We start from the raw sequence: 25,704 nt of genomic DNA, 5'->3' as shown, positions 1-25,704 counted from the left end.
TCGCGTCGAGTGGTGAAAGAAGAATGACAACAAAGCATGTGTCATCTTCTGATTGTCATCGCAAGTATGATTTGATATTTCACCGGTGGGGAATTCAGCGCTGAGCCACCGGAACAACTGCTGTTACCAGAGATTTTATTTGTATCACTTTATTTATAATAATAATTATTAAACAAACTTTACTGAAGTTACTTTGCTAATTTTTGGTGGAAATGTAGCTTATTAAGAGTAATTCTCGATTTTTTTTTTTTGAAAAGGTCCTATAAACTATTGTCTTTTATGTGTTTTTAGGACCTATTCCAAAAAAAAACTCTAGACTTCCAGAATATGCAATAATGCAGAAAGTGCCAAAATGCACATGATGCCTTTTGAAATGTTGCCGTTGAAGTATCCAGCGCAGCCAACCGTTGCGCACACGGGCGAGAAAATAAAAGTTTTTTTTTATGTGCAAGGTTCTTCTGCAAGAATCGACGACGACAAAACGGGAAAGGAAAAAAGTGATATTTTACTGCATTCTACGCGTAAAAAGCGCTCTCGCGGTGGATTCCCTGGGTGCCAATCCAGCTACGAACGGTCCACAGTCGAGTGCGTCCCGCGGAACGGCGCGCCTTCGCAAATAATTCAGAGGTGTTCCGGAGTGTGAACGACGACGACGATTCCCGACGTGCGAAGAAGAGTGGGGGGAGGAGGGTCGCGAAGCGGTAGCGGAGAAATTCGCGACCAGGGTGCTCAAGTGTGCGGTCAGCGAAGAAGGGGGGTTGACGGACACGGTAGAGAGTGAGGTGCGACGGCGGTAAAAAAGATGTCTTCTACCCTGCAAACACCACAAAATCAGCAACAACAGCAGCAGGAAGTATCCTCGTCGGGTCCCGTTCCGATGGCAACGGTGGCGGCGGCGGCGGTCGACTCTGCAGCAGTCTCGTCGGCGGTCACCGAGAAAGACATTTCCTACTGGCAGCGTTCGCTGGAAGCACTGGCACAGAAAGTGATTGTTGGTGAACCTCCGGTGGTTACTCCGCAGGAGGAACAAGTGGCGGCACCGATGCCGGAGAAGAATGAGAAAGTGAACATAAACAAGGAAGAGCAATTGTCCGGCCAAGAGGAAGCGGTCCCATCGGAACAGCACGATAGCAACCTTTTCCGGCTGAGCTGCTGCTGCGGAGCCTGTCTCGGGTACCGGGAGACCATCATTCAACTATTTGTCGAGGACTTTGAGTACAATACGCTGTGGGAGCGGCTGCAGCTGTTGATTAAAAAGTTTTACGATTTTATACCAGAGTGAGTAAATTTGGTGTGGAACAATTTTTTTAATGTTATGCCAACGGTGTTGAATTTACGCAAATAAAGAATTGATGGGCGACCTTGACAAACAACGGCACACACGAAAAGATGTTGGCAATTCCACGAATTTACGTTTTAATCTGTGTTGATTGAGCAATGTTTTGATTTCTCTTAATAACAATGTGCATTTCTTGCTACCTATTACGAAACAGAATTAAGAACACATTATTATGTATTGTAAATCATCAGGTGCAATTCTACAATTTTCTTCTTATACTTCCCTTATAAACTTAACATCATCTGGGGCAATCTAGAATTCTCAAAATTTATGTCATTTTTGCAAGGCGCCAAGTGTAGAGAACTATTTAGGGTTCCTAGCCAAGTGCGCAGAGCTCATGTCAGTGTTGCCAGACCTTTAATCTTTGCGACTCATAAAATGTACTTAGCACTAGGCGTTCATTAAAAAGATCGGTCCAAACTTGGATCCAAAAGTAAAAAAAAAATAGTACGCCAGCTTGTAAAATCCCTATTTAAATCAAATTTCTTTTTTCAGCCTCTCAGCACTTATGAATTGAATCGCAGAGTTCAAAATTCGTTTTAAGCTATCCCAAATTAGGCCTTTTTTTCAAGCTTAAATGAAAAATCTAGAATTGATACCTATCAATAATAAGCAATGTATTTAAAGCGCTGTTAATCCTAATTGATTACAGAAAATCTATTTCAGTAAATCCAAAAAAATGTGATTTTTACGTCAAAAATGAAAAAATCGATTGATGATAGCCTCATCCACCGAACATCTCGGGACAATTTGCCTTATTTTAATACGTATCGAAAAATAAATCAAATGAGTTTGTCATTGATTCTTTTTTTTTTTTTTTTTTTGTAGAAATCCCGATGCATTGACTGGAGTCGGGTAGCTTTTGAAGAGAGACTTCTACTCCGACTCCGGCTTCTGAAAAAAAAATAATGATTCCGACAACCAAAGCTACAGGGTGAAACGTAAACAAAACTGAGACAAAAATCTTAAGCTTTTGAACCTTAAACAAGGGAGCCTCTGTGAATAACATAGAGAGTTGGAACCATTTTTGTCAGTTTGTTGGCGTCTTCATTGGGTTCGACCCCAGAAGGTCCCGGTGGCACTTTTCGAGACGAGATTTGTCTGATCACGCCTTCCGTCGGATGGGGAAGTAAATGTTGGCCCCGGTCTAACCTAGAGGTTAGGTCGTAAGCTCAGTTCAGGTGTAAGAGTGGTCTCCCTGGGTCCTGTCTGGAGTCGCTGGTAGGCAGTTGGACTAACAATCCAAAGGTCGTCAGTTCGAATCCCGGGGTGGATGGAAGCTTAGGTTTAAAAAGAGGACACCTAGTTTCAAGTAGGAATCTCGCAATCGAGAAGGCCAAGGCAATGCTGTAGAGCGAATAATTTGATTTTTTTTTTCGAAGCAAATGAGTTTGACAAAATGAGTTTTTATGTTACACCACTTAATTTTTTTTTTTTTTTGCACAGATTCGGGGTGGGTCAAAGTTAAGTATTTCCTGCATTATTATTTCGAAATTTAACCATTAACTGTTTTTACGTTAAGCAAATAGCTCTGGGTTTTAGGGTTTAATCCCCAAATCTCGTTTTTTTGTGCAATTTCGGGATTTTATATGAATTTTGCCTTCCTCACCTCAACACGAAAATTTAATCTCACTATTTACTCGAAGCAGCCGGCTGTTTGAGTTTAAAACCTTATTAACAATTAAATCGTAAATATCTAAATTTTCATTTTCACCAGAACAGCGGGCTGACTGAGTATAATAATCTATTATAATAATTTTATAATTCATTAAAAAAACTAAATCACCCACATTACCTCAATACAGCCGGCTGTATGAGTTTAATATCTCAGAATTTAAACCACTTTTTATCAACCCGCAATACCTTTCGATAACATTGAGTCCAAAACCTCCCTACAAACATCGCACTTTAGATAGGTGTTTACTAACATTTAGAGGTGGGCAAAAAAAGAGCGAGCCGCTCAAAGGGCCGGTTCAATAAAAAGAGCGAACGAACCATGGCTCACAAAAAAAAGAACCGCGGTTCTTTTTTAAACTCCGGTCTTTTGAAAGAACCGTGCCAAAATGGAATAATTTTTAAACTTGTTATAAATATAATTTATTGAATTTCCAACAAATTGTAGTGTTAAATTTGTTTTTGAGAATTGAAAATACAATTTCAAATATTTCCATGCCAATAATAAAATAATTCCCAACACTTTCGCTTAGTGTCATTTTTCAAGTGCTTTAGGATAAAAACGGCATTTTAATAAGGGACTATTTCCTGACATTTTCAGAGCTGAATCGTCATATTTCATTGGGGAGTCTCTCAATAGCATTGATGTCAATCTTCGAACACCACTTAATATTTTTCAAGCTTATATTTTAAGTTTCTTACTGTTTTTTTGAAATTCCAAAAGTAAATGATTTTTTAAAACAAAATGAAGAAATTTTTAATTGTATTCATCGTACATTAAAGTACTACCCGAATACAAATTTGAGCATTTCAAATTGCTTAACTTGTAAATTATTATCAAAAATCTACTAAATAGCTTAGAGATTTTAGAAAAAAAAAACCTCTTGCCCGAATAAACTCCAGCGTTTATAGACTTCATCGATCAAATCAGAATGTAGAAAAGAGTTCACAGAATATTTTCTCTCAATAAATATCAGCATTAGTTCGATTTTGGCAGAAATAAACAGCATTTTAAAATTCATAGCAATTTCTCCTAAGTCCTGAATTTAAGTTTGGATGCCATTCAATCATTCAAACGTTTAGGTTCAAGTAGAAATGTTGACATAGAGATCGCCAAGACCTATGGTTTTAAAGGGCATCTTCTCGTTTTTAGTTTTTTTTTAAATAATTTATATAATTCCAATGTGAAATTAAAAATCACATTATTCCTAAAAAATATCCTTTTCATCTATATTTTGAGAAAGAGCGAAAGAGCCGTTCAAAAGAGCGGCTCTTTTTAATGAGCGAACGAAAATGAGCGGCTCCTAAAAAAGAGCGGTTTTGCCCACCTCTACAACATTCCTTCCGTTCACTAAAGGATAGCTTAGACCCGGCAAAGACCCCCTTATGCCCTGGGTAGTATTGGAGCCATCCATGGATAGGGCGTCCTAAAACGCTAATGCTAATGCTAATGTTTTTGCCTTCCTCACCTCACTGAGGATAGGCTATAAAATCACTTGAAAAATGAACTTCGCTGAGTTAAATACTTCAAAAGTTCTGCTAAAAAACGATTCTGCCCTATCAACAGTTTTTAGCACTTAAGCGTAATTTATACACTTTTTGAGGTCAGATCTCAAATATTTTGATGAAACTTTCCAATGAGCACAATACATAGATGGAAAATCTGACAACCCTAGCAAAACTATATTAGTGTTAGGAAGTCACCATCCACCGCTTTTTTTCATTTAAATTTAAACGTTAATACACATTAAAATAAATGGGTTGATGTTGAAAATTTTGGTCTATGGTTGGCCAGATATCATGGCCCAGTTTCCAAAAGCTGCTCACTCGCTGGGCTGATCGAAAAATGACAATAGAAAATATAGTTTTTCGACGTTTGACTGCTTTTCAACTGGGCTACAGCCCAGTTACAAGCCCAGAACATGTTTCTCAAATATAAATTTAAGCATATCCTAAACCCATTCCTTTAACACCACTCTTCCCCAGACAAGAGGATTCCCAACTGTACGGCCGCTACATGGAGCTGATGGACAAGTCGTCGCTGAAGTGGCTCACGGACGGCCGCATCAACACCAAGAAAAACATTCAGATCTCGCTCGGGTCCAACTTGCCGCTGTCCAACGAGATGACCTTCATCCTGGTGTTTAGCATGCTGTACACGCGCGATCCCCACCAGCTGTTTGAGCTGCTCTGCCTGCAGCTGCGCTCGATCGTGAAAGCGTACAGCCAGGGCCTGCAGGACCTCATTTCGGAGACGAGCGACGGCGAGCTGCAGTACAGCCCGACGGAACTGTTGACCTGTGAGTATTGTTTTGGGGGTGGTGGGTTGAAAGGAAGTTTGTGGTTGTAATGAGGACTTTTTTTTTGTGCAGATATTTTGGACGGTTACGACAAGTTGTGCCACTCGGCCAAGTCGTTGTCGCCGCTGCTGTTTGAGTTGCAACGTGGCCACTTGCAGCAGTTCTCACTAACCTGGTGTCTGATCAACAAACGCATGTATCAACGGTTTGTGTATTTGGAGGTGCAGAAGATTATTCCCGAGTGCATCCTGAAGCTGAAGGAGCTCCTGTTTGACGAGGAGTACAAGTCGATGGTGTACCGGTTCATTCAGTTTGACGACGAAATGAACTCGACGTCGCAGATTTGGCGTGACGTTTGGTCGCTGCTGCACGACTACCATAAAGCGAAGGAGGATTCGGCCCGGAGGAAGCGCATCACGTCGGCCCACTCGCTGCTGGTGGCGGTGCGCGATTCGGAGTTTAACTTCGACCCGGAGGTGCAACGTACCAAGGATCGTCCGATTGTGGAGTGGTTGGCGTGCGAGGATCGCAGCTTGGTGTGGCAGTATGTGGTGCTTAGCCTGCGTAGCAAGTGGATTGCATGTATCAACCCGCGGCTTACGGCTTCCATCGAGAACGTCCAGTGTCGAAAGTGTAACTTTGCCCTCGCAACTCATTATATGTGAGTATATTGAATAGGGTTTTGTTGAATGATCTTGCATTGAATTACACGAATCTTCTATTTCACAGTGAATGCTCTTGCCGTACTTGTCTGATTGCTGGTGGAACCTGTCTGGGAAAGTCCAAGGAGCAGCTGTACTGTGCGAAATGTTCGTTCTTCAAGAAGTTGGACCGCGACTATCTGGACTATATCGGAGAGTTCTTCAACAAGCCGCTGTGTGAAAAGCAGCGACAACAGCTGAACGGCTTAAATACCTGCTCTTCGTCTTCATCCACAACGTCATCGTCATCATCTTCGTCATCAAGCTCCAGCACGGACATTGCCCTTCCGGAATCCGACTCGGCATCGACGACGCCGGCGGAGAAATCTGGTTCTTCCGGCCCCGCAAAGGACTCGTCATCGGATAAGTCTACCTCGGTTGTGGTAGCCTCGAGCCCGTCGACGCTGGCCGACAACACTAGTCTCTACCATATCTCGTGGGCCATCTTCAAACATTTGCCGGAACGGGTCGCGTACACCTGGACTACGCTGGAGCCCAAACGGTTCTGCATCTTTCAGGGAGAGCCGTGCAAGATCAATGCATGCCGCGTCGCGATCAACATTATTGCTATGCTCTACCCGTTGAATCTGTCCAAGTTTCTCATCAAGTCGTACCATCCACTGAAGGAGGAGGAACGCAAGAAGATGGCCGAAAACTGGAACATTGACGTGAAGAACTTTATGCAACGATTTTGCGACGACATTAACAAACGCTGGCGAACGGAAGTGGCCGACCGGATTCACCCGTTGCACTTCTTGGATCTGCTCTGGGAGTCGGACGATTCCGAGTCCGCTTTGCTAAGCGACATGGCGTCGGCCTTTGCCGAGTGGTTCCTGATAGACTTCCAGTTTCCCCAGCGCAACGTAATTTACCAATATTTCACTAAATTCTTTCTCGCCAAGGGCACCGACATCGAGTTCGACATGAAGTGCTTCGAAGCGGTCAGCGGCTCGCGGCTGTTCAACTGGAGCACTCCGGCCTCGCCGCTACGGCAAATGATCGCCGACGACATGCAGAGCAAACTGCTGGGTGTAAATTGGAGCACCATTCTACCGGAAGAAGCACTGGCAGCGATCAACGGGGAAGAGTTTGCCGCTGCGGCAAAACTGGAGGGAATCTCGCCCGGAGGTGTCCTCGTGGCGGCGACTACCGGCGGTGGCTTCGGCCACAGCCCGGCAACGATGGCCGTCATTGAACCGATCGTTAAGCTCTGTTCTGACGACGGAACCATCTGTAAGGACTGCAAGGATTGCTTCACGGACACGGTCACCAAGTCGGAGATTTTCGAAAAGGAGATCAAGAAACCACTCGTTGAAGCACTCAAACTTGCAGCGAGTAACAAGTGAGTTGTGTATATATTGACGGTATTTGTACCCCCCTGGACTAAATTCCCCCTTTCTTTTCAGAATACTCGAAACGGAGCTAAAAACGCTTCAAAAGGAGCACAGCATGCTGAAGGATATGGTGCGCGACCTGGAGCAGATCCACGAGCAAAAGCACAGCACGATTGTGACGCAGCAGTGTGGAAACAGCACCAGCAGCAGCAACAACACCTCCAACAACAAATCTACCACCATCACTGCCACCAGAAACTCGACCGACAAGAGCGGCGTCGCTACCTCCAGCAGCAACGTATCGGCCAACTCGGCGCAAGCCAACAGTTCCTCCGCGGTAGCTACCAAAACGACGACGACGAACAGTCCGGCGAAGTCGATGCTGAACCAGGCCACGAATACTCCATCCAAAACGACGCCAACTACGATTACAACGCCGCAGCCAAATGGGAAAGTGGTTCCTGCAGCCGTTTCCCAGCAGCCGGGACGGGTAGCCGCTACCAAGGCGATCCCGAAAACGGTACCGGCAACACCGCCGGCTACCGCCAAGGTTAGCTCGAAAGCGCAATCGACGACGACGGCAGCGGCGGCGGCGGTGACTGCACCACCAACGACCCTTCCTGCCAACTCGTGTGTGAACAATGGAACGCAGCCGGGAGGCGCCCTAGCCTCCAAGGAGGATCACAAGAAAACCTGCCACCGGGGTGCGAACGGGGGCGAAAAGGGCGACGGTTCCTGTGTGTGCTACTACTGCACACTGTTTGGGCAGAGTGTGTGCTTGGTAAGTTTGCGTTTGGGACGGAATGTTATTAGGAAGGTAATTGACGTTGGACTATGTACCAACATTAATTTGAAGAAATGTTGTTTTTATGGTCATTCGCTGCCCATTTGAAGAAATGGTTAAAAGAATAACAAAGCAACTCGGTAGCTTTAAGGTGGTAACATCAATCAGATCCAACTCTACTAAGGATCAAAGCACACACTAAGGTGCACAAACCAGGCAACGAGATGCGAAAAATAATTTCAGCATTGGATTTCGCAACTTATAGGATTGCAAAATGGCTCATCGAGGATATCAAGAGTACGCCGAAACCTTTCCCAAGTCGTTCAGTTATCAGCAGGTGGTTTCTTTAGCAGCTTTTAGGGGCGGGACTGATAGCAGAGGATGAAAGAATGGTTTACTTTGACGTTAAAGCATTATTTCCAAGCATACCGGATCACAACGCAACAGAGACTTTACGGAAATGGCTGGAATCACAACATACAGTATGTGAAATCCGCCACCTTCTGCATGAAACAAAGCTACTTTCAGTTCGGGGATTGCATCTACCAACAGAAGATGGGAGCTCCGATGGGTAACCCACTGCTATCATTCCTGAGCGACGTATATATAGCGGAATTAGAACACGAGCTACAGACCAGAAACCTATTACCAGAACTTTGATGGAGATATGTAGATGATGTATTTTGCATCATCAACCGGGATTCACTAACATCGTTACTAGACACCATTAATAGTGCACGCAGAATTATCAGGTTCACTTACGAAATCGATGTTGAAGTTACCTTTCTTAGACATCCTGATCCAAAGAGAACCAGGTTGACCATCTTCGTTTGCCTTCGAGATCTACATGAAACCATCGAACACCAGGAGAACAATTCCCGCCTCGTCAAACCATTCTTTCCAACAGGGAATGGCAGTTTATCATACACAGAATGACAATTTTACCCCTCAGCGTAGCAGAAAAACAGAGAATTGGAGTAAATTTTTGAAACAGCGGAAATCTACGGTTGCAGCAAAACAACTATCCAAGCAATCATCGACAAGAAGGAAAGAAAGCCTCATAGAACATCACTCACAACCCTTCGCAACCAGCAGAACCACTACTAAGAGTCGCAGTAGAACTCGACTACAGGATAACACGCCCATTTGCAACAAAACTGGTGAAATTTGGCATAAATTTGGTATTCAAATACCGAAATACGTATCTGTCAAGATATCAAAGACAATAATATTTAGCGGAGTTATACTGAACAACTTGTTTTTTCGTATTCACAGTAATGCATTCTACTAAAACGCTCAACCAAACCACAATCATCCAGAAGCTAGGTAACGCTGACCTAATTTGGCCGCATTTTGACTGGAATCACTATCGTTTCGATGGGTACGAGTACGTTCTGTTGAAAAACCTTAAAACTCTGCAACGTTCATGTTGTACACCTGCAAGAGGTGTGTTGTGAGGAAGACTCATTGGGGTTCTCATGTACCAGAGTGGAATGCTGCAAACATGGCGCTCCTGAGACGGGGAAGCAGAAGAAACCCAGTGATGACGGAGTCCGATGACCCCTTTTAATCCTTGTTTGCGAATAGAGTGGTATTTTACACTCAGGAGAAACGATACGAGCGACAACTCCAGGTCCTTATTAGAGGAGACTCACTGGCAAAAGCAGCAGGCATTAAACAAATTATCAAGGAGATGTACAACCTGGATGCTCTGGAAGTGCCTTCGTCAAGTCGAAACGAGAGTTCGCATTCACGGATACCATTACTTTCTCAAGTAGCAGAGTGAAATCAAGCTTTAAAGAACATTTCGCATTCAGTGGAAGCATTAAGAAACCAAGTTTAACAATTATGCGAAAAATGGCAGTAATAGGTAGTACACATTGTTTACACGATCAGTTTTCTTAACGAAAAATGTCTGCTTGTGTTAATGCATAGCTTTGAAAATTCAAATACATTTCAGTTATTCCATCATATATTTCGAATTATTGATTCATTGCAGAAAAAAAGATGACAGCTTTAAATTTCGTCTGTAATCTTTTAAAAAATGTTAACTATTATAGTCCTACGTCAACTATAGGCAAATCAATCGGTGGGAATTTCACAGTTTACCTGTCTTCAAAAGCACAATAAACCAGCCTAAACCTTACACCTTGTCTATTTGCAGGAGTGCAACCACAACCAGCGAACGAACGAAACTCGCGACCGACTGCGGAAGAAAATCAAACAACTGCAGAGCAACAAGGACAACCAGCAGCTCAAATCGCTGAATCTGAAGAACATCAAGATTCCGCCAGGTGGGCTGCTCAAGAAAATCAACACCAACAAGAGCAACTCGACGAACGCGGTAACTACCAACAACAATAACAACATAAACAACAGCAGCAACGTTGGTAGCAGCAGCAGCAGCGCTGAAGTAAATTGTAGCAACAATACCGTCAGTAGCGGTAAAGTTGCTCCAACCATCACCAAGGAATCCATCACCTCGAAGGTGGAAGCCATGAAGAATAGCAATCTGAAGACGACACCTGCACCGGCACCACCAGCAACAAGCGGACTGGTAGCAGCCGCCGCAGCAGCAGCTAAAATTCCACTACCTCCTGCGCTGGCCGGCAAAGGAATCCCCGCTCCCCAGCAACCACCGGTACAAGTGGCCAAGAAGCCTCCACCTCCGCCACCTGTGGAAGAGCCATCGTTAGATGCGATCCTCCGCTTTATCGAAGGTGACGACGACGAGGACAAGCAATCGAGCCAAAAGAAGGCGGCCAAGAAGGTGAAGCAAAAGCAGAAAAAGCAGGAGCTGAAGAAGATTACCGAGCTGAGTGAGCTGAGTCAAAAGTTTTCCGAGTTCCATCTGGAGGAACAAAAAGCCCAGAAGCGGTTACAGTTCCAGCAGAACTTGAAGAAAAAGGACAAAAAGCAACTGCTCGAAGATATCAAGGCATTCGAGGATAAAAAGCTGCAACTGCAAACTGACATCAATTCGCTAGTGTCTAGCATCAAAAACAACAACCCGGAGTTCAATTTCAACATTGAGAGCGATCCTCCGACCACTGGCAATGGTAAAAAGGCGGCTCCAGTGGTTGAGCAACAACTGCCAGCCAAATTGCAGCAGAACATCAACCTGCTTCAGCAGCAAAAGCAACGCCAGCAGCAACAACTAATTCAACAACATCAGCAAGGCCAACGACATCAGCATTCGTCGATTCTGGTGCCTCAGGACAATGTCAGCATCGATCCTGCGCGACGGATGGTTACGATCAAGCGAACCTTCTTGCCCCATTCGGAACCGCAAGTCACCGTCACGGCAAAGGGACCTTCGCCCGACAAGGATCAGCTGCTGTACACGTTCATCAACGGTCAGCTGGTTCCGCCGGAGCAGAAGCAAGCTTCCTCTGCAGCGGCATCGACTCCCCCACCACCACCATCAAGTGCTAAACAGCAAAAGAAGCAGCAAAAACAGCTCAACCAGCTGCAACAGATGGAGATGAAGATGGCGTTCAACGATGCGAAGCAAATCAGCGACATGATCGTCAAGAGTCAGTTCACCAACGACACGGACGTGTGGATCACGGAGAAGCTGCTAAAGCTGAGCCTGCGCGAACAGTCTGCCCAGCAGCAGCAACAGTCGATGCGCGAAGTGGACGAACTGATGCAGAAGCTACAACTGCAGACCGCCGACGGGAAGCGCAAAAAGGAGGACATTGTGTCGCTGACGAGCAAGCTTTCGGAAAAGTTGACGCAAATCAAGAGCAAAGCCAAGAACTCGGTGAGCGAAGCGCAGGCCAAAGCTGCGGCGCAGATGCTGCAGAAGATTGTTAAAAAGCTGGAAGTGCTGGGCGATGGCGGCGGTAGCGGCACGGGAGAGGAAGCCAAAGGCAAGAAAAAGAAGTCCAAGAAAAAAGACAAGGAGAGTGACGAGATTGATGCGCTAGTCAGCTGGTGCGAGGGGTTGGACATTAACGGAAGCGCACCAACGACGACGGGCTCGAAGAAGGGTTCGGAAAAGAAGGCTGCCGAGAAGAGTGTGGCCGGTAAGGTTCTGAACCGAAAGTTGAGCAAGGACTCGATTAGCTCGAGCGGAAGTGGTGCGCAGAAGGGAAAAGAGAAGGTCAAGGAGAAGGAGAAGGAAAAGAAGCCGGAGGAAAGCAAAGTGGTTGTGGTCAAGAAGAAGGTGGTTCGCAAGAAGAGTGACGCGTTTATCGATCCGGAATTTGATAACAATGCCTTCAAGCTGCTGAATCTAGACGATACCGAGTCGGGCGATGAAGAGGAAGAAATTGAGGAGGTCGGAGACGATGAGTCGGCGGTGAGCGAAGAAGTGAAGGTTCCTTCGAGGCCTGCCACGCCTCCGCCGCAACCCTCTCCCAAGTTGGAGGAAATCGTACGTCCTCCAACTCCGCCGAGTCCGGTTCCAGTAATGGTTGCTACCAGTAAGAAATCCAAGAAGAAGGCTGACAAAGCAATGGAAACGACGCCACCGGTGCAGCCAGTTGCAAAATCTGACGGTAAGCAGGTTAAGAATAAAGAAAACCTTGCACCGCCACCAGCGTCAACGCAGAAGACTGCCACCGTGCCTAAAAATGGTCAACCCACCAGTCATAATGGTAGCCGTAAGGGTTCTGTAGCGCCACCTCCGGAAAAGTCTATCCTGGATAATCCGAACCTCTCCAAACGGCAGAAGAAGCTAATGTTGAAACAACAGCAACAACAAGAACAACCAGCCAAAGTGGCTCAGACGAACGGTCAAAAGAAACCGCAACAACAACAACAGCATGCACAACCTCCGGCAGGCAGACACATTGACAAGACGGTCAAGAATGCCGATCGACTGGTCAAATCATCCAACGATCGACGCTCGAAGGTGAACATCAGTGCGGACACAACGCTCGAGCTGCTCAACGAGTCAGGTGGGAGGAGTGTGGCCACGCCGCCAAAGATCCCGAACACCTTCCCGCCTGGAGACACTTCGTTTGGCGCGAGCATCATGGATCAGCTGAGCCGCGGAATTCGGGTCGAAGGATTGCAGCTTCCTCCGGGCATTACGCTGACTCGAGTAGACGCCATCCAAGCGGAAGCCATCAAGGCCAAACGGGAGTCGATCAAAAAGATCTGCGAACCTATGCCACCGCCTCAGCCGGAAGTTCAACCACCACCAGCGATGATGATGGGTGGTGGAGGACCGTTCATGATGAGTCCCATGATGGGACAGCAGCAATCGACGATGATTTCGCAAGCGCCCGGTCAGGATGCCGTCATTATGGTGGACACCAACAAGCTCAAGGGTAGTGGATCGACCACCGCCCAAAACGGACAGGATGGCGACAAAAAGTCCAGCAAGAAGAGCAAGCGAAAGAACAAGAACAAAAGCAAGAATGACTCTTCCAACAAGTCTGCAGGACCGCCGAAGAGTGACGCTGGCAAGAACCAGAAGCCTGGCAACAATATCGTAACGTTGCGCAACCCGATGTTCCAGGGGGGTGCACCCGCGAGGTCCGCACCTCCCCAGGGTGGAGTGGATCCGTCTGCGGTAGGTCAAAAGCCTACCGGCGGATATGACCAGCCGGCGACCATCTTCAAGAACGACAACGGCATGTTTACGATTCGAAATCCAGCGTTGCACCAGGCCCTATCGGGTGGCGCCCCACCGTCTACGAGTGGCTTCCGGCCGTTCAATACCAACTACCTCGTGGAGAACGGAATCTTCCCGACGCAGGGTGGAGTGGCCACCAGTGGCACTCCGGCAGCGTACCTTCAACAGCACCAGCAGGTCGCCTCGGACAGAGGAATGCTGGGCGATGGTGGAGCATCCGCGCTCAACTCGGTAGGTTTCCCTTTCGAAATAGTTTGAAGTCGTTTCTAATCAATTTTTCACACTCCAACAGACTCCCTTCTCGGCCACGGTGGAACCACCACGGAAGTGCAACTCGGCCATTGGCAGCGAGATGAAGAATGCTCAAAAGCAGAAGCAGAAGCAAGCCCAGCAGCAGCACCATCATGCCCACCACCTGCCACATCCGGGTGCGTGGCAAAATATGAACGGTGGCAGCGCTAGTGCCGGCACGAACGACCTGTTCAACCCGCTTGCCCTGTCCGGTTCGGCGGCGACCAACCAGCGGTGCTATTCGCCGTTCGAAAGCCTGCAGTACGGTCTGACCGGAAGTCAGGACTACATGAATCCGCAGAGCTCCGCTCCTGGGTACTTCCCAATGAGTTCACCGTCAGCGACGGTCAGCGCGATCGGCTCGGAACGGTCCCAGGCGAGGGCACAGGCAGCTGCGGCCATGTCCTCGGTTGGTTCGTCGCACTGCTGCGACGACTCACCGAGTGGTTCCTTCTACGATGGGCTTGGTGCTGGTGGCGCAAACCACAAGTACGACGATCTGTCGTTCCTGCATAACTTGCAACCCGGCCAGCGGTTAAACAGCGAGGTAAGAGGGTTTGAATACTTCAAACCTAGAAACAGTCAAAACTAATTCGTTATACAACTACTCCCGCAGGTCACCATCCACAACATCAACGAGTCCAAGTTCCTTCGACAGCAGCAGCAGCAGCTGCAAGGACAAAGCCTTTCGAACGATATCGAAATCACCCGGATACCGGCCCCGGGCAGTTCGGCGGCGCCCGTTGGGTTTAACCACCCGCTGCTCATGTCCCCAGCTGGTTCCAACATCAGCAGCGAAACGGCGTCCGTTTCCGGCGGTGTGGGAGCAGTTGCTGGTGGTGCCATCGGTGGCTCTTCCGGGCACAGCATTACTTCCGCCGGTCAGGCGAACTTGCTCGCCCTCAACGACATGGAGACCAGTCTGTTTCTGCAAAAATACCAACAGCAGCAGAACTTACTTCAACAGCGCCTTCAGCAGCAAATGGAACAACTCCAGCTGCAGCCCATCAGCCGGCAGCAGCAGCAGCTGATTGGGGAGTACGGAGGTCAGTAGAAAAACTAAAACACACACACGCAAACACGCTTTTCGCTCTTTGTTGTTTTGTTACCCGCGGAAATGTGATCGGTGGTGCTCGCATTGCTTGACCTGATTGTACAGTCATCGTCCGTTCTGTTCGTGTCCTTTCTTATTATTCTCTGCTATACAAGTGCTAAAACGCTCTTTGCGATTGCGATTCTCTCCGGACAAGTTTACTTGTAACTAATCATACCCATATGTGTAAACTTGAAATAAAGGCTTGAATGGTGACAACTATTGTAAAAAAACAAAACTTGTGTTCGGCTTCTTTTTTTTTTATTTCACACGCTTCTTATATCCGTCTTACTCACGTTTTAGCAAAACTTCGTTGCGAAAATAATACTTAAACTAGTGGTGATTGTAACGTTGTGAATTGAAATGCTCTGGATGGATAACCGGTAAGTATTTTTTATATTGTTTTTTACTTTCAACAATTTTCATAAATTTCCATGAAACAACTTTCCTCTTGTCCTAACTATATTTATTGATTTCTGGAGGTGGTGTAGTCCTACAATAGATCCAATAGATACGTTAACAAACAATGTTGAGCAGCGATGGAATAATCATCATCAGCGATGGAATAATCATCATCAAAAGAAAATCATTGGACGTTCATCAAGAGAAAAAATCCGAAGGGAGCATGGCCCTCCTCTCTCGCGCACGAAAGATCGGTAAAATGAATCTAAAAAAATCATCATCTTGATTATTCAGCGAAACATCTTTTCCACTACTACACTTGCAAGTGTAACGTCACACGTCGAAAAATGACCTGTAAAATTTTGTAGATGGGCAATATGTGTAAACAAAGTGAAATAAATATTTTTAAGTGGTGCTGGCAAGGAAATTCACGAAAGATCATCAGCAGATTGATTTTCTTGGAGAATTTCGGGAGCGATTTTTATTTGCGTGATTTGCCTCCTCTCTCTTTCGCGGGTGAAAAAAGTTCGCAAGCGAAAATGATTTTTTTGCGATTATTCCATCCCTGATGTTGAGGGATGCAAAAAGGGTTGATTTTCAGATAACCTCAAAAGTATCCGTTCAGATGTAGTAAATCATCGCCGTGACTACGTGACTCAGTCACGTTGCGTTACCCATTAGCCCCTAAGCTTTCTGACATTAGGCATGTATCATAAAAAAGTCAGCCCAATTAAAACTTATACAGTACTTCGGTCGTCTTCATCTGTTGATTCCGCCCGAACGGTGGGCTCTTTTTCTAGTACAAAACGTCATTTTTCCTGACGGTGTAGGGGAACAGCATCTAATTCCAGCGTGCCTCTAATGTTGGCAGGTCAGAACTTTGACATTCAATTAAAGCTAATTAAAAGCGTTTTCAACTGAAATCGAGTGATAAATAGTTCAATAAGAAGTGAGCAAGCAAGTTTCTATAAAAAGTTTTGTAAAATTTGTTGTTAAAATAGTGGAAATCAGCAAATTGGATGGAGTTAGGAGCGAGTGCTTAACCTGCCAAAGATACGAGAATTGGAGTGAGCATCCCTACTTGGATGACAACAAACAAGCATTCTCGCGCTGCGCTGTTTTTTTGCGAATTCTCGACGCGATCGCTGCTAAATTCCGCGATTCGTCATCCTGGGGAAACCTAAAGTTACGCTAAACCAGGGCACACAGGATGCGTCCACCCGGACCACGGTAGGATCCATCCAGAAGAATTCCACCCGAGGAGGAGTGAACTTAACCTCACAAAAACTGAGCCTGTACGACGAAGGTCTGCTCAAAGACATACCGCTGAACCCGATCTCAACAAGACTGCCCGCCGTACCGGGCGGTGGCGGAGGAGTTCCGATCGACGACACGATGAACACCAGCAACAACAGAATTCCACCATTCATTCCCCTGCGGAATGATTTCGATATACTCGACGACGACGACAACGGTGACGGGCAAAACGGAGTGGAACAAGCAAAGAAAGCTCCCAAGGTCAGACTCCCCCCAATCCACGTGATGGACCTCTCGGTGGGCGATGTCTTCAAGCTGCTGAACGATAACGGTTTGCCAAGGAGCGAGGCATTTCTACTCAAGCACACCCGGACGTCTGTGCAGTTTTTGACTAAGTCGAAAGAGGTGTTCGACAAAGCAGTGTCGGTACTGAAGAGTAAGAACGTGAAGTTTTTCACCCACGACTCTTCTGGAAAAGCTCCGTCCAAATTTGTGCTCTCTGGGCTACCACTCGCAGAGGTTGAGGATGTCAAGGAAGAACTGGCCAGAGTCAACATACTCCCACGAGACATAAAAGTGCTGTCATCGTCTAAGTCTGCTGTTGACCAACATGCACTCTACTTGCTGTATTTTGATCGCGGGTCGACGAAGCTGCAGGATCTGCGAAAAACGAAGGCGTTGTTCAACGTGGTTGTTTCGTGGAGGTACTACTCCCGGAGGCCGAATGAGGTGGCCCAGTGCCACCGATGTCAGCGCTTCGGCCATGGGTCAACCCACTGCTACCTCTCGCCTAAATGTGTCAAATGCGGCGGCCAGCATCTCACCGACGTGTGTAGCCTGCCAAGGAAGATGGAGTTGAACGACCAGAACAACTCGAAGTCCAAGCTGAAGTGTGCCAACTGTGGAGGCAGTCATACTGCCAACTTCCAAGGCTGCCCTTCCAGGAAAAAGTTTCTGGATGAGTTGGAGAAGAGGAAGAAGAAACCGGTTCGTCAACCTGCACCAAATCATACGTCTCGGGAAGCTTTTCCGAGCCTGGGTCAACAAAGGTCCGGTCCAAGAACCAGCAATTTCCCAGCAGGCCATCGGACCTATGCCCAAGTGTCTGCCACAAGCTTGCCTCCTGCACCAGATGTCGACGCTGAAGGTGAAGGTCTTTTCTCCATCTCCGAGTTCCTGGCTCTCGCCCGGGACATGTTCGCCCGCTTGAGTGGATGTCGCTCAAAGCTGCAGCAGTTCAACGCTCTTGCAGAGCTGATGGTCAAGTATATTTACCATGGCTAATCTCAACCAACTTAAAATTGTTAACTGGAACGGCAGGTCGGTCCTGCCGAAGAAACTCGAGTTCTTTGACTTTCTCTCCCGACACCACATCGACATAGCAACCGTGTCGGAGACGTGGCTTAAACCAAAACAATCTTTCTTCCATCCTGACTATCGATGCGTCCGAGCTGACCGAGAAAACCAGGACGACGAGCGCGGCGGTGGTGTTTTGATTGCCATCAGGAAAGACATCCACTTCAAGATTCTTGACATCAACACTTCAGCTATCGAGACAGTCGGGATCGAGATACTAAACGCAGCCCAACCGGTCCACATCATCGCGGTCTACTTTCCGGGAGTTCACCGTGGCTCAACGTGGACGACTTTCAAGCGGGACATCAACACACTGGTGAGGAGAACGGTTCCATTCTTTGTAGCGGGGGACCTGAACGCTCGCCATCGCCAGTGGAATTGCCTCAGAGCAAACAAAGCCGGAAACATCCTCGCCTCCCGGGCGAGCTCATCCGACTTCTTCATCCACGCCCCTCTGACCCACTCCTACCATCCCAAAGGAGGTCGTCGGCCTTCCACGCTGGATCTTGTCCTGTCCAACAACTTCGTGGACATGTCTTCGCTGACCGTTGTCAACGATTTGTCGTCGGATCACCTACCGGTGCGCTTTGATGTAAACATCAGTGTACCTTTCAACCAAACGCGCCCTGCTACGCGTTGCTATTCTCGCGCAAACTGGCAGGTGTTCCAAAGAGTGCTGAATGAGAAAATCGACTTGACTTCCCCGCTGGTCACGAATCTGGAGAGCCCTGAAGCGATAGACAGGTGCATTGCGATGTTCACCTCGTTTATTATCGAAGCTGAATCAACTGCTGTTCCGACCGCTCATGTGCGATCGTACAAGGAGGCCGAGTTTGCCGAGTCCACTCGACGATTGGTGCAGCTGAGGAATACCCGACGACGGCAATGGTTCCGCACTCGTGATCCGCTTCTCGCGGACATCGTCGAGGCACTTAACGTGCGGATCCGCAACGAATGTACTATAGCCAGGAACCAGCACTTCAGCAACAGCATCCGGCACCTGGAAAACGGCGCAAAGGACATGTGGAGAATCAGCAAGGCTCTTCGCAACAGTGTGAAATACACTCCCCCGTTGAAGAATGGCGACTCCCTTGTTGCTGCTCCGTCGGAAAAGGCAAACTTGCTGGCGGATAGCTTCGCCAACGCTCACCGTAACACCTTACCCAGCGAACCGTCAGTCATAGCCCAAGTTGAAGAATCAGTAGCTCACATCACCGCTACGGACAGCACGACGGCCGCTGCGCCTGTCGTCCGCCCGAAAGAACTACAACGGATAATCCAGTCGCTAAAACCAAAGAAAGCGCCTGGTCTGGACAAGGTGGGGAACATCGTATTAAAGCGCCTGCCACGGAAAGGGATTGTGGTGCTTACAAAAATCGTCAACGCTTGTCTTGCGCTCTCCTATTTTCCGAGTAGCTGGAAGCATGCGATTGTCAGAGGAATTCCAAAGGCGGGCAAGGACGTAACGCTCCCTTCGAACTATCGCCCAATCAGCCTTCTGCCAACGATGAGTAAAATCCTCGAGCGTGTTATTCTGTCCCGTATCGAGAGCCACCTTGAAAGTCGTACTGTCATTCCCCGACAACAGTTCGGCTTCAAACGAGGGCACTCGACAAATCACCAACTCGTGCGTCTTACGCAGAGCATCCAGCAGTCCTTCGCTCGTGGCCAATCAGTGGGCATGATACTCTTGGACGTTGAGAAGGCGTACGATTCCGTCTGGCAGGACGCCATTCTGCACAAAATGAAGCTAGCTGGATTTCCGCAATATATCCTCAAACTTTTGCACTCCTTCTTGAAAAACCGAAGCTTCCAAGTGATCGTCGACGGTGAACTATCACGTCCCCAGCTGATTCCGTTCGGGGTCCCCCAAGGTGCTGTACTCAGCCCGATCCTGTACAACATCTTCACGTCGGACGTGGTGATGGTGAACGGCGTCGAGTACTACATGTTCGCGGATGACACGGGATTCGCCTCCGCCGACAAGCATCCAGAAATCATCATCGAGAAGCTGCAATCGGCCCAGAACAAGCTAGAAGACTACCAGCGGCGCTGGAAGATCAAGATCAATCCTGCAAAAACGCAAGCCATCTTTTTTACCCGGAGGCGAAGTGAACGCTTTCTTCCACAGTCGCAGGTCGTGTCGATGGGCCACGCCGTCCCCTGGTCGGAACAAGTCAAATATCTTGGACTAGAGTTTGACCCCAAACTTAAGTTTGACAAGCACGTCGCAGCATCTCTGGAGAAATGTAGCAAACTCACCAGAATGCTGTACCCTCTCGTCAGCCGACGATCGCGACTCAGCAGCAGAAACAAGATCCTGCTGTACAAATTGATCTTCCGCCCAACCCTTTCGTACGGCTTCCCAGCATGGCACGGCTGTGCTCAATCTCGGCGAAAGAAACTCCAAGTTCGACAAAACAAGCTGCTCAAAATGATGCTGGATCTCCCATTCAACTTCCCAACTGCCGAGCTGGAGGACGCTTCGGGAGTCGAAGAGCTGGACTCGTGGACTTCCCGCCTACTTCGCAATTTCTGGACAAGATGCTCAATGTCAGAAAATGACTTGATCGTCAACCTTGTGCCGTAATCTCTGTGATCTAGTTTGTAAGAAACCCCAATTTTCCTCTAACTATCCCCCTTCTATCAGCAAGAGAAACAGGTTTTTTGTTTGATGTGTTTTCCTGTTGAAAGCTTACTTTGTAACATAAAATTAATGGCATCTAAAGATACATGACTATTAGACATAGCTGCAAGGATCCTCCAAAACTCTATTTAGATCTTAAACTAACTTGATGTTCAAAGCTAAACCTGAAAAATAAACTGAATTGAAAATTGAAAAAAAAAAAAAAAAAAAAAAAAGATACGAGAATTTCCCCTACTTTGTTTCAAAAGTTGCACTGTACTTCCGGGAGCTCTTGCTTACATTTTGTTCCAAACCGACTTCGCAAAACTTCACCCACTTCTGACGCAGTTATTTGTCTACCGAAAACTTGAAAAAATGCGCTCAGCAGATTTCAAAACTTATTATTCAAGTGCAAGGAAAAAGTCACGCTTGTGTTTGAACCATCTTCTACTTTTTTATGTAAACAATGTGGGATCATTTGAAAATCACGTTACGCATTCTCTCTTTTCATCCCCCAGATATTTTCCATTGAAAAATCATTTGAATATGATATGCAATTTCATGAAAAAGCAGGCCAAGGATTGATACCTAAGAGCATGCAATGGCACTGACCTTGTTGCGTGCTCTTCGGTTGACATCCAGGTAAGGAACATCCTGGAAGGAGCGCAACTAACTACATCCGTAGTTCTGTTAGATCATTCGAATTATCTTGATCAGAACAGTACAGCTCTGGTTCCTTGCAAGTGTCCTATTTTCTTACCTCCACGTTGGCTTGGGTAGTCATCATGATGACAAAGTGTAACCTAGCTGGTGGCCTGTGGAAACGGATCATAATTCTTTGACCACCGCGGGCCAGAGTCGAGACGGCTAAAAGAAAGGGGCGCGACAATGTGGGAAAGGGAAGTGATTTGTGATTGTAGACGGTATTGTTTTGATTCGCAGTATGTTGAGCCAACTGCTGTGGATGTACCTGAAACATCACAGAACGGGGTTTCTATTCTTTCCATTTTTATCTACCATTTATCTTCTGTTTTTATTTTGCTCAACTGATTCAAACTTATTCACTGATTCTTCTGTTACTATTCACAATTTGCAATTTATAAACTCTTGATTCTCTTAACTCTCAACGCTTTCCCACTATATTTGACTAACTATCATTTGCCTTTTCTTTACTTATCTATTTGAATAATTTTTCATTTGCCCTATAAGTTGCCCTTAATACAATCTAAGCTAACCTCTTTTTATTAACTATTGTTTATTCCTTCATCTACTACATAAATCACTATCTTTCTTTTACTCTTGAATTTTTAGATAGTATATTTCCTTCACTGTCCACTGCATTGAATCTTCACATTTTTTTCAAGCAAGTGAGGTTCGAGCCCTTACCCAATTTATGGAATGATCAAAGGATTAACACAAATATCTCAGTCATTGGCCGAACCGTTCATTGTTTGAACTTCTGTCAAAATTTTCTCACCCACGTCCAAACAGCAACTCTTTTCTGATTCCGTTTTGTGCGGATGTTCGAACACAAACCCAAGTTCACGCTGAGTTTCAAACTTGGGTTTGAACTCTGGTGACAACAATTGTTTGGTTTGCACGATTCTTTCGGCTAAAAACGATTTTTTTTGTCTTAAAAATGACATGAATTTCAATAAAATAACATGTAAAAACTAATTCCAATCTCATGTTTTGCTTAAACCTTTTGTTTAAGACAAATGTTCAAACACGGGTTCAAACAATTGTTCGGCGAACCCGACGAACCCTGTTTCGAACAGAACAGTGTTCAAGGTCAAACACGAATGAAGGTTCAAAACCAAACGAGTTTGCCAGCGTACTCGTCACCAGGGTTCGATTTTAATGACTGACAAATATTACTATTGTACTTTTGAAAAACTTTTAAATGCTTAGGACCAAAAATTTGTAACAACACACCGCGATAGAAGAAATTGCAACAGATAAACATGATCCAACACTAGAAATGATTTTAGGAGAAAACAATACACAGTTGTGGTTTGGTTAAGCGTTTTAGCAGAATGCATTCACAATACACAGCTAATAATAGTTAGATTTTGAATTCTAACTATAAATAATAAACTTTTTGCTTTAATGAAAGTTGATAGGCACACTATAAATGGTAAGGCGCTTAATACTTACATCAAACCCTACGCAATGTACCACCTCCGGAACGAGTTCAAATGCGTAACCGGAACAGGTGCGAATGCCTGGCACGAACACTCAAAGCGTGTTCTAGCGTGTTGCTCGTACTGACTCAGAGCAAGGGTAAGATGTAGGTGTAAGGGCAGTGCGTGTTCGTCGGGAACCTAGTGCATAAGATCGGTCAATGCCCGTTCTTACACTGAAAATTGCGAATTGCGATATGGAATTTCATGAAAAAGCAAATTTGATTTTTCATTTGTTTATAATATTTTTTGCATCCACTGACCTCTTATGCTAACTGGATAGAAATTGCAGCAAGCTTAGTACAAGCACTGACAAACATACGTAATTATCTTTTTAGTTCCATCAATCAGGAATATAACGGCTTGTTGGAACTTAAATCTTGTTCCTGGGTGGGATGGCGCTACTGCCTAAACACGACGTTTTGTGGTTGCGAGCGCGTGGTTGTTTTTTGGTTTCTGTTGCTCGTGGAACAGATTTTGTTTGTAAAGTGCGGTAAATCTACGGAAGGTTTCCAAATGGACATTGTGTGGAGAAACAGAGCTTAATTTTTGGACGAAGCTAGTGACCAAACTTCCTTTGATTATTTGGTGATTGCTGGATTTTTATATAATTTGTTCAATGAAGTTTGTCAGTGGTACAAAAGCGCAAAGAGGCATCGGTTTGTCTGCTTTTTAACTGGGATACACTGCAGTTCTACGCATAATTGTCCCAAGTCAAAAAAAAAAAAAAGAAATTACAAACCACGTTACTAACATTTTAATGAAATTTTTTTTTTTTAAATTGTATTTTTCACCAGCCCAGAAGATTTTCAACCATAAGTATTCAAAATATTATTAGAAATTAGTTTTTCGCGAAAAAAATGTTTCTGCGAATCTATACTCCGGATTTTTTTTACAAAAAATCAAAACATAAACGATAACGGCGATACAAACTTTGGAGAAACACCATTCGGCCCAGTCTAAATATTTTTGAAAAATTCTAAGTGCACCTGTTTCTGGGGATCCCAAAGTTCATGTAATGCAATGTATGTAAACATAGCCGCTTACAAGTTACTAATGAATCGGTTTTTTTTGTTTTATAAAATTATTATATATCTTAGCACCGCACTACCCTTACGTCCGAAAAGGTTTACATAAACTTATCTTTCCTCTTTCTAGAGAACATTTTCGCCCCCAACCAGATGGTGAATCTTAACGAGTTGGAATCGGAAGAGCGGGACATTGAATCGTTCAAGCGATTCAACTACTACTTCGACCCGCCAAAGAACAAGCCCAAGATCAATCTGAACGTGAAGGACATAATGGCCAACAATAGCAACAGCAGCAGCAGTGGCGGTGCTGCTAGCATGAAACCTCCAGGCAATAGCAACCACGTGGCTCGGGGCGGTTCAAGCGGTACGGACAGCACCGGAAGTAGTAGCAGCAGCAGTGTCAGCAACGACAACAACCCCGGCGGAATCAGCATCGGAGAGGACATTCAACCGATTCGACCCCAGGCACCGATTGGAACTCCGTCGCTCAAGGGACTGCAAAGCGCGCCCTGCTCGGCTCCACTGTATCCGGCCACATCGGACAGTCCCGCCTCGTCGGCGTCCATCTTTGACGGAATTTCCTCGTCGTTGAGCAGCCATGCCCATTCGTGCGACGACCTGTTTAACGATCTGCTCAGCTCGGCCGCCTCGCCTGGCAATCTTAGTCTGAATCTAAACCTGGCCCAGCTTCAGCAGTCCAACTCGGATCCGGTGGTGTACGACAACATGGTTTACGCCGGGCGAGCCCCGAGCGTCGCCGGCAGTTCGTCAGTTGGGGCAGCGCGATCGTCGCCGGCGAAACCGACCGCCGATCTGTCCCAGAGTATTATCAGCAACTAAGTTGATCGTCTCCTCCAAACGTGCGGGTGCGGTGTAGTGTGCAATTCAACAACAACCACAACAACTATTATCAAAAGTTGCCTTTACGTGTAATGAAGAGGTGCCATACAACTCCCTCCCAAGCTGGTACGACGGTACACTGGACCGGTCGAATGCACAAAGAGCACTAACTAATTTTGACTGCCATTAAGAGTAGAAAGATCGTTTGCGAGTGTCTCTTAAAGACTCCAAGTAGGGACGACTCCGCAGTGCGGAGCAGACAAAGCACCGGGCGTATCCAACGAGCAGCTTTTTACTCCGTGGAGACGCATGGTGCTTTTAAATTTGGAAGAAACAGTTGCATGAATTGAAGATTTGGAAAATGAGTTGAACTAGCAGTGGCAGATTCAGAGTCTGACTCGCTCTCAGAAATAAACTAAAGAAAACAATGTAAACTCATGGTTATTTTTACTAGCTTTTATCCGTTAGGGGTAAAGTCGGAGTGCTCTGAATGAAGAAGGTCGCGCGCGCTAACTTTTGTGTTTGTTCTGTGTTTTTATTTTGTTTTTAAAGAAAAGAACAGAGTCGACGACGGTGCGCTTCACGTTCGTTTGCCGGTGGAGGCATGTGATGGAGACACACGTACTACCATTTTACTATTGTTTGTTGGCGCTGTTGAACCGTTTCGTTGTGCTGTATTGTTTGCGGTTCTGGTTGTAACAATATTAGGCGCACAGAGATAGAACGGCAAACGGCAAATACCAAGTCACATGTATCACATTAAAAAATGACGATCGCGGAAAATCGAGTTGTTCATAAAGTATGGACGAAAAATGTAATGTTGCTCTGATTAATAAATTGTAAATATATTCTTTACGATTGAGAAAAATGAACAGTAATAATGAAAAACAGGTGTTTTTTTTG

At 46.0% G+C, this 25,704-nt stretch overlaps 1 protein-coding gene across 1 annotated transcript; it reads left to right on the top strand.

Annotated features, from left to right (window-relative positions):
- The first annotated feature begins 404 nt into the window (after positions 1-404).
- On the top strand, positions 405-25,691 carry LOC120430172 (uncharacterized). Its single transcript, XM_039595252.1, has 9 exons — positions 405-1,278; positions 5,000-5,313; positions 5,386-5,974; positions 6,043-7,356; positions 7,421-8,129; positions 10,297-13,953; positions 14,015-14,560; positions 14,630-15,059; positions 24,089-25,691. The coding sequence occupies exons 1-9, from the start codon at positions 803-805 to the stop codon at positions 24,799-24,801; spliced, it is 8,748 nt and encodes a 2,915-aa protein (XP_039451186.1). The 5' UTR covers positions 405-802; the 3' UTR covers positions 24,802-25,691.
- The last annotated feature ends 13 nt before the right edge of the window (positions 25,692-25,704 follow it).

Source organism: Culex pipiens, chromosome 1 (assembly GCF_016801865.2).
Source record: "Culex pipiens pallens isolate TS chromosome 1, TS_CPP_V2, whole genome shotgun sequence".
Lineage (NCBI taxonomy): Eukaryota > Metazoa > Arthropoda > Insecta > Diptera > Culicidae > Culex > Culex pipiens.
The sequence above is the reverse complement of the archived record's forward strand: the minus strand, read 5'-3'. Positions and strand labels throughout refer to the sequence as shown.

Excerpts from the sequence above, each read along its gene's own strand:
- LOC120430172 (XM_039595252.1), top strand. The coding sequence starts at position 803 with ATGTCTTCTACCCTGCAAACACCACAAAATCAGCAACAACAGCAGCAG. Across the intron at positions 7,357-7,420 it reads AAACTTGCAGCGAGTAACAA|AATACTCGAAACGGAGCTAA; the intron begins GTGAGTTGTGTA and ends CTTTCTTTTCAG. Across the intron at positions 13,954-14,014 it reads GAGCATCCGCGCTCAACTCG|ACTCCCTTCTCGGCCACGGT; the intron begins GTAGGTTTCCCT and ends ACACTCCAACAG.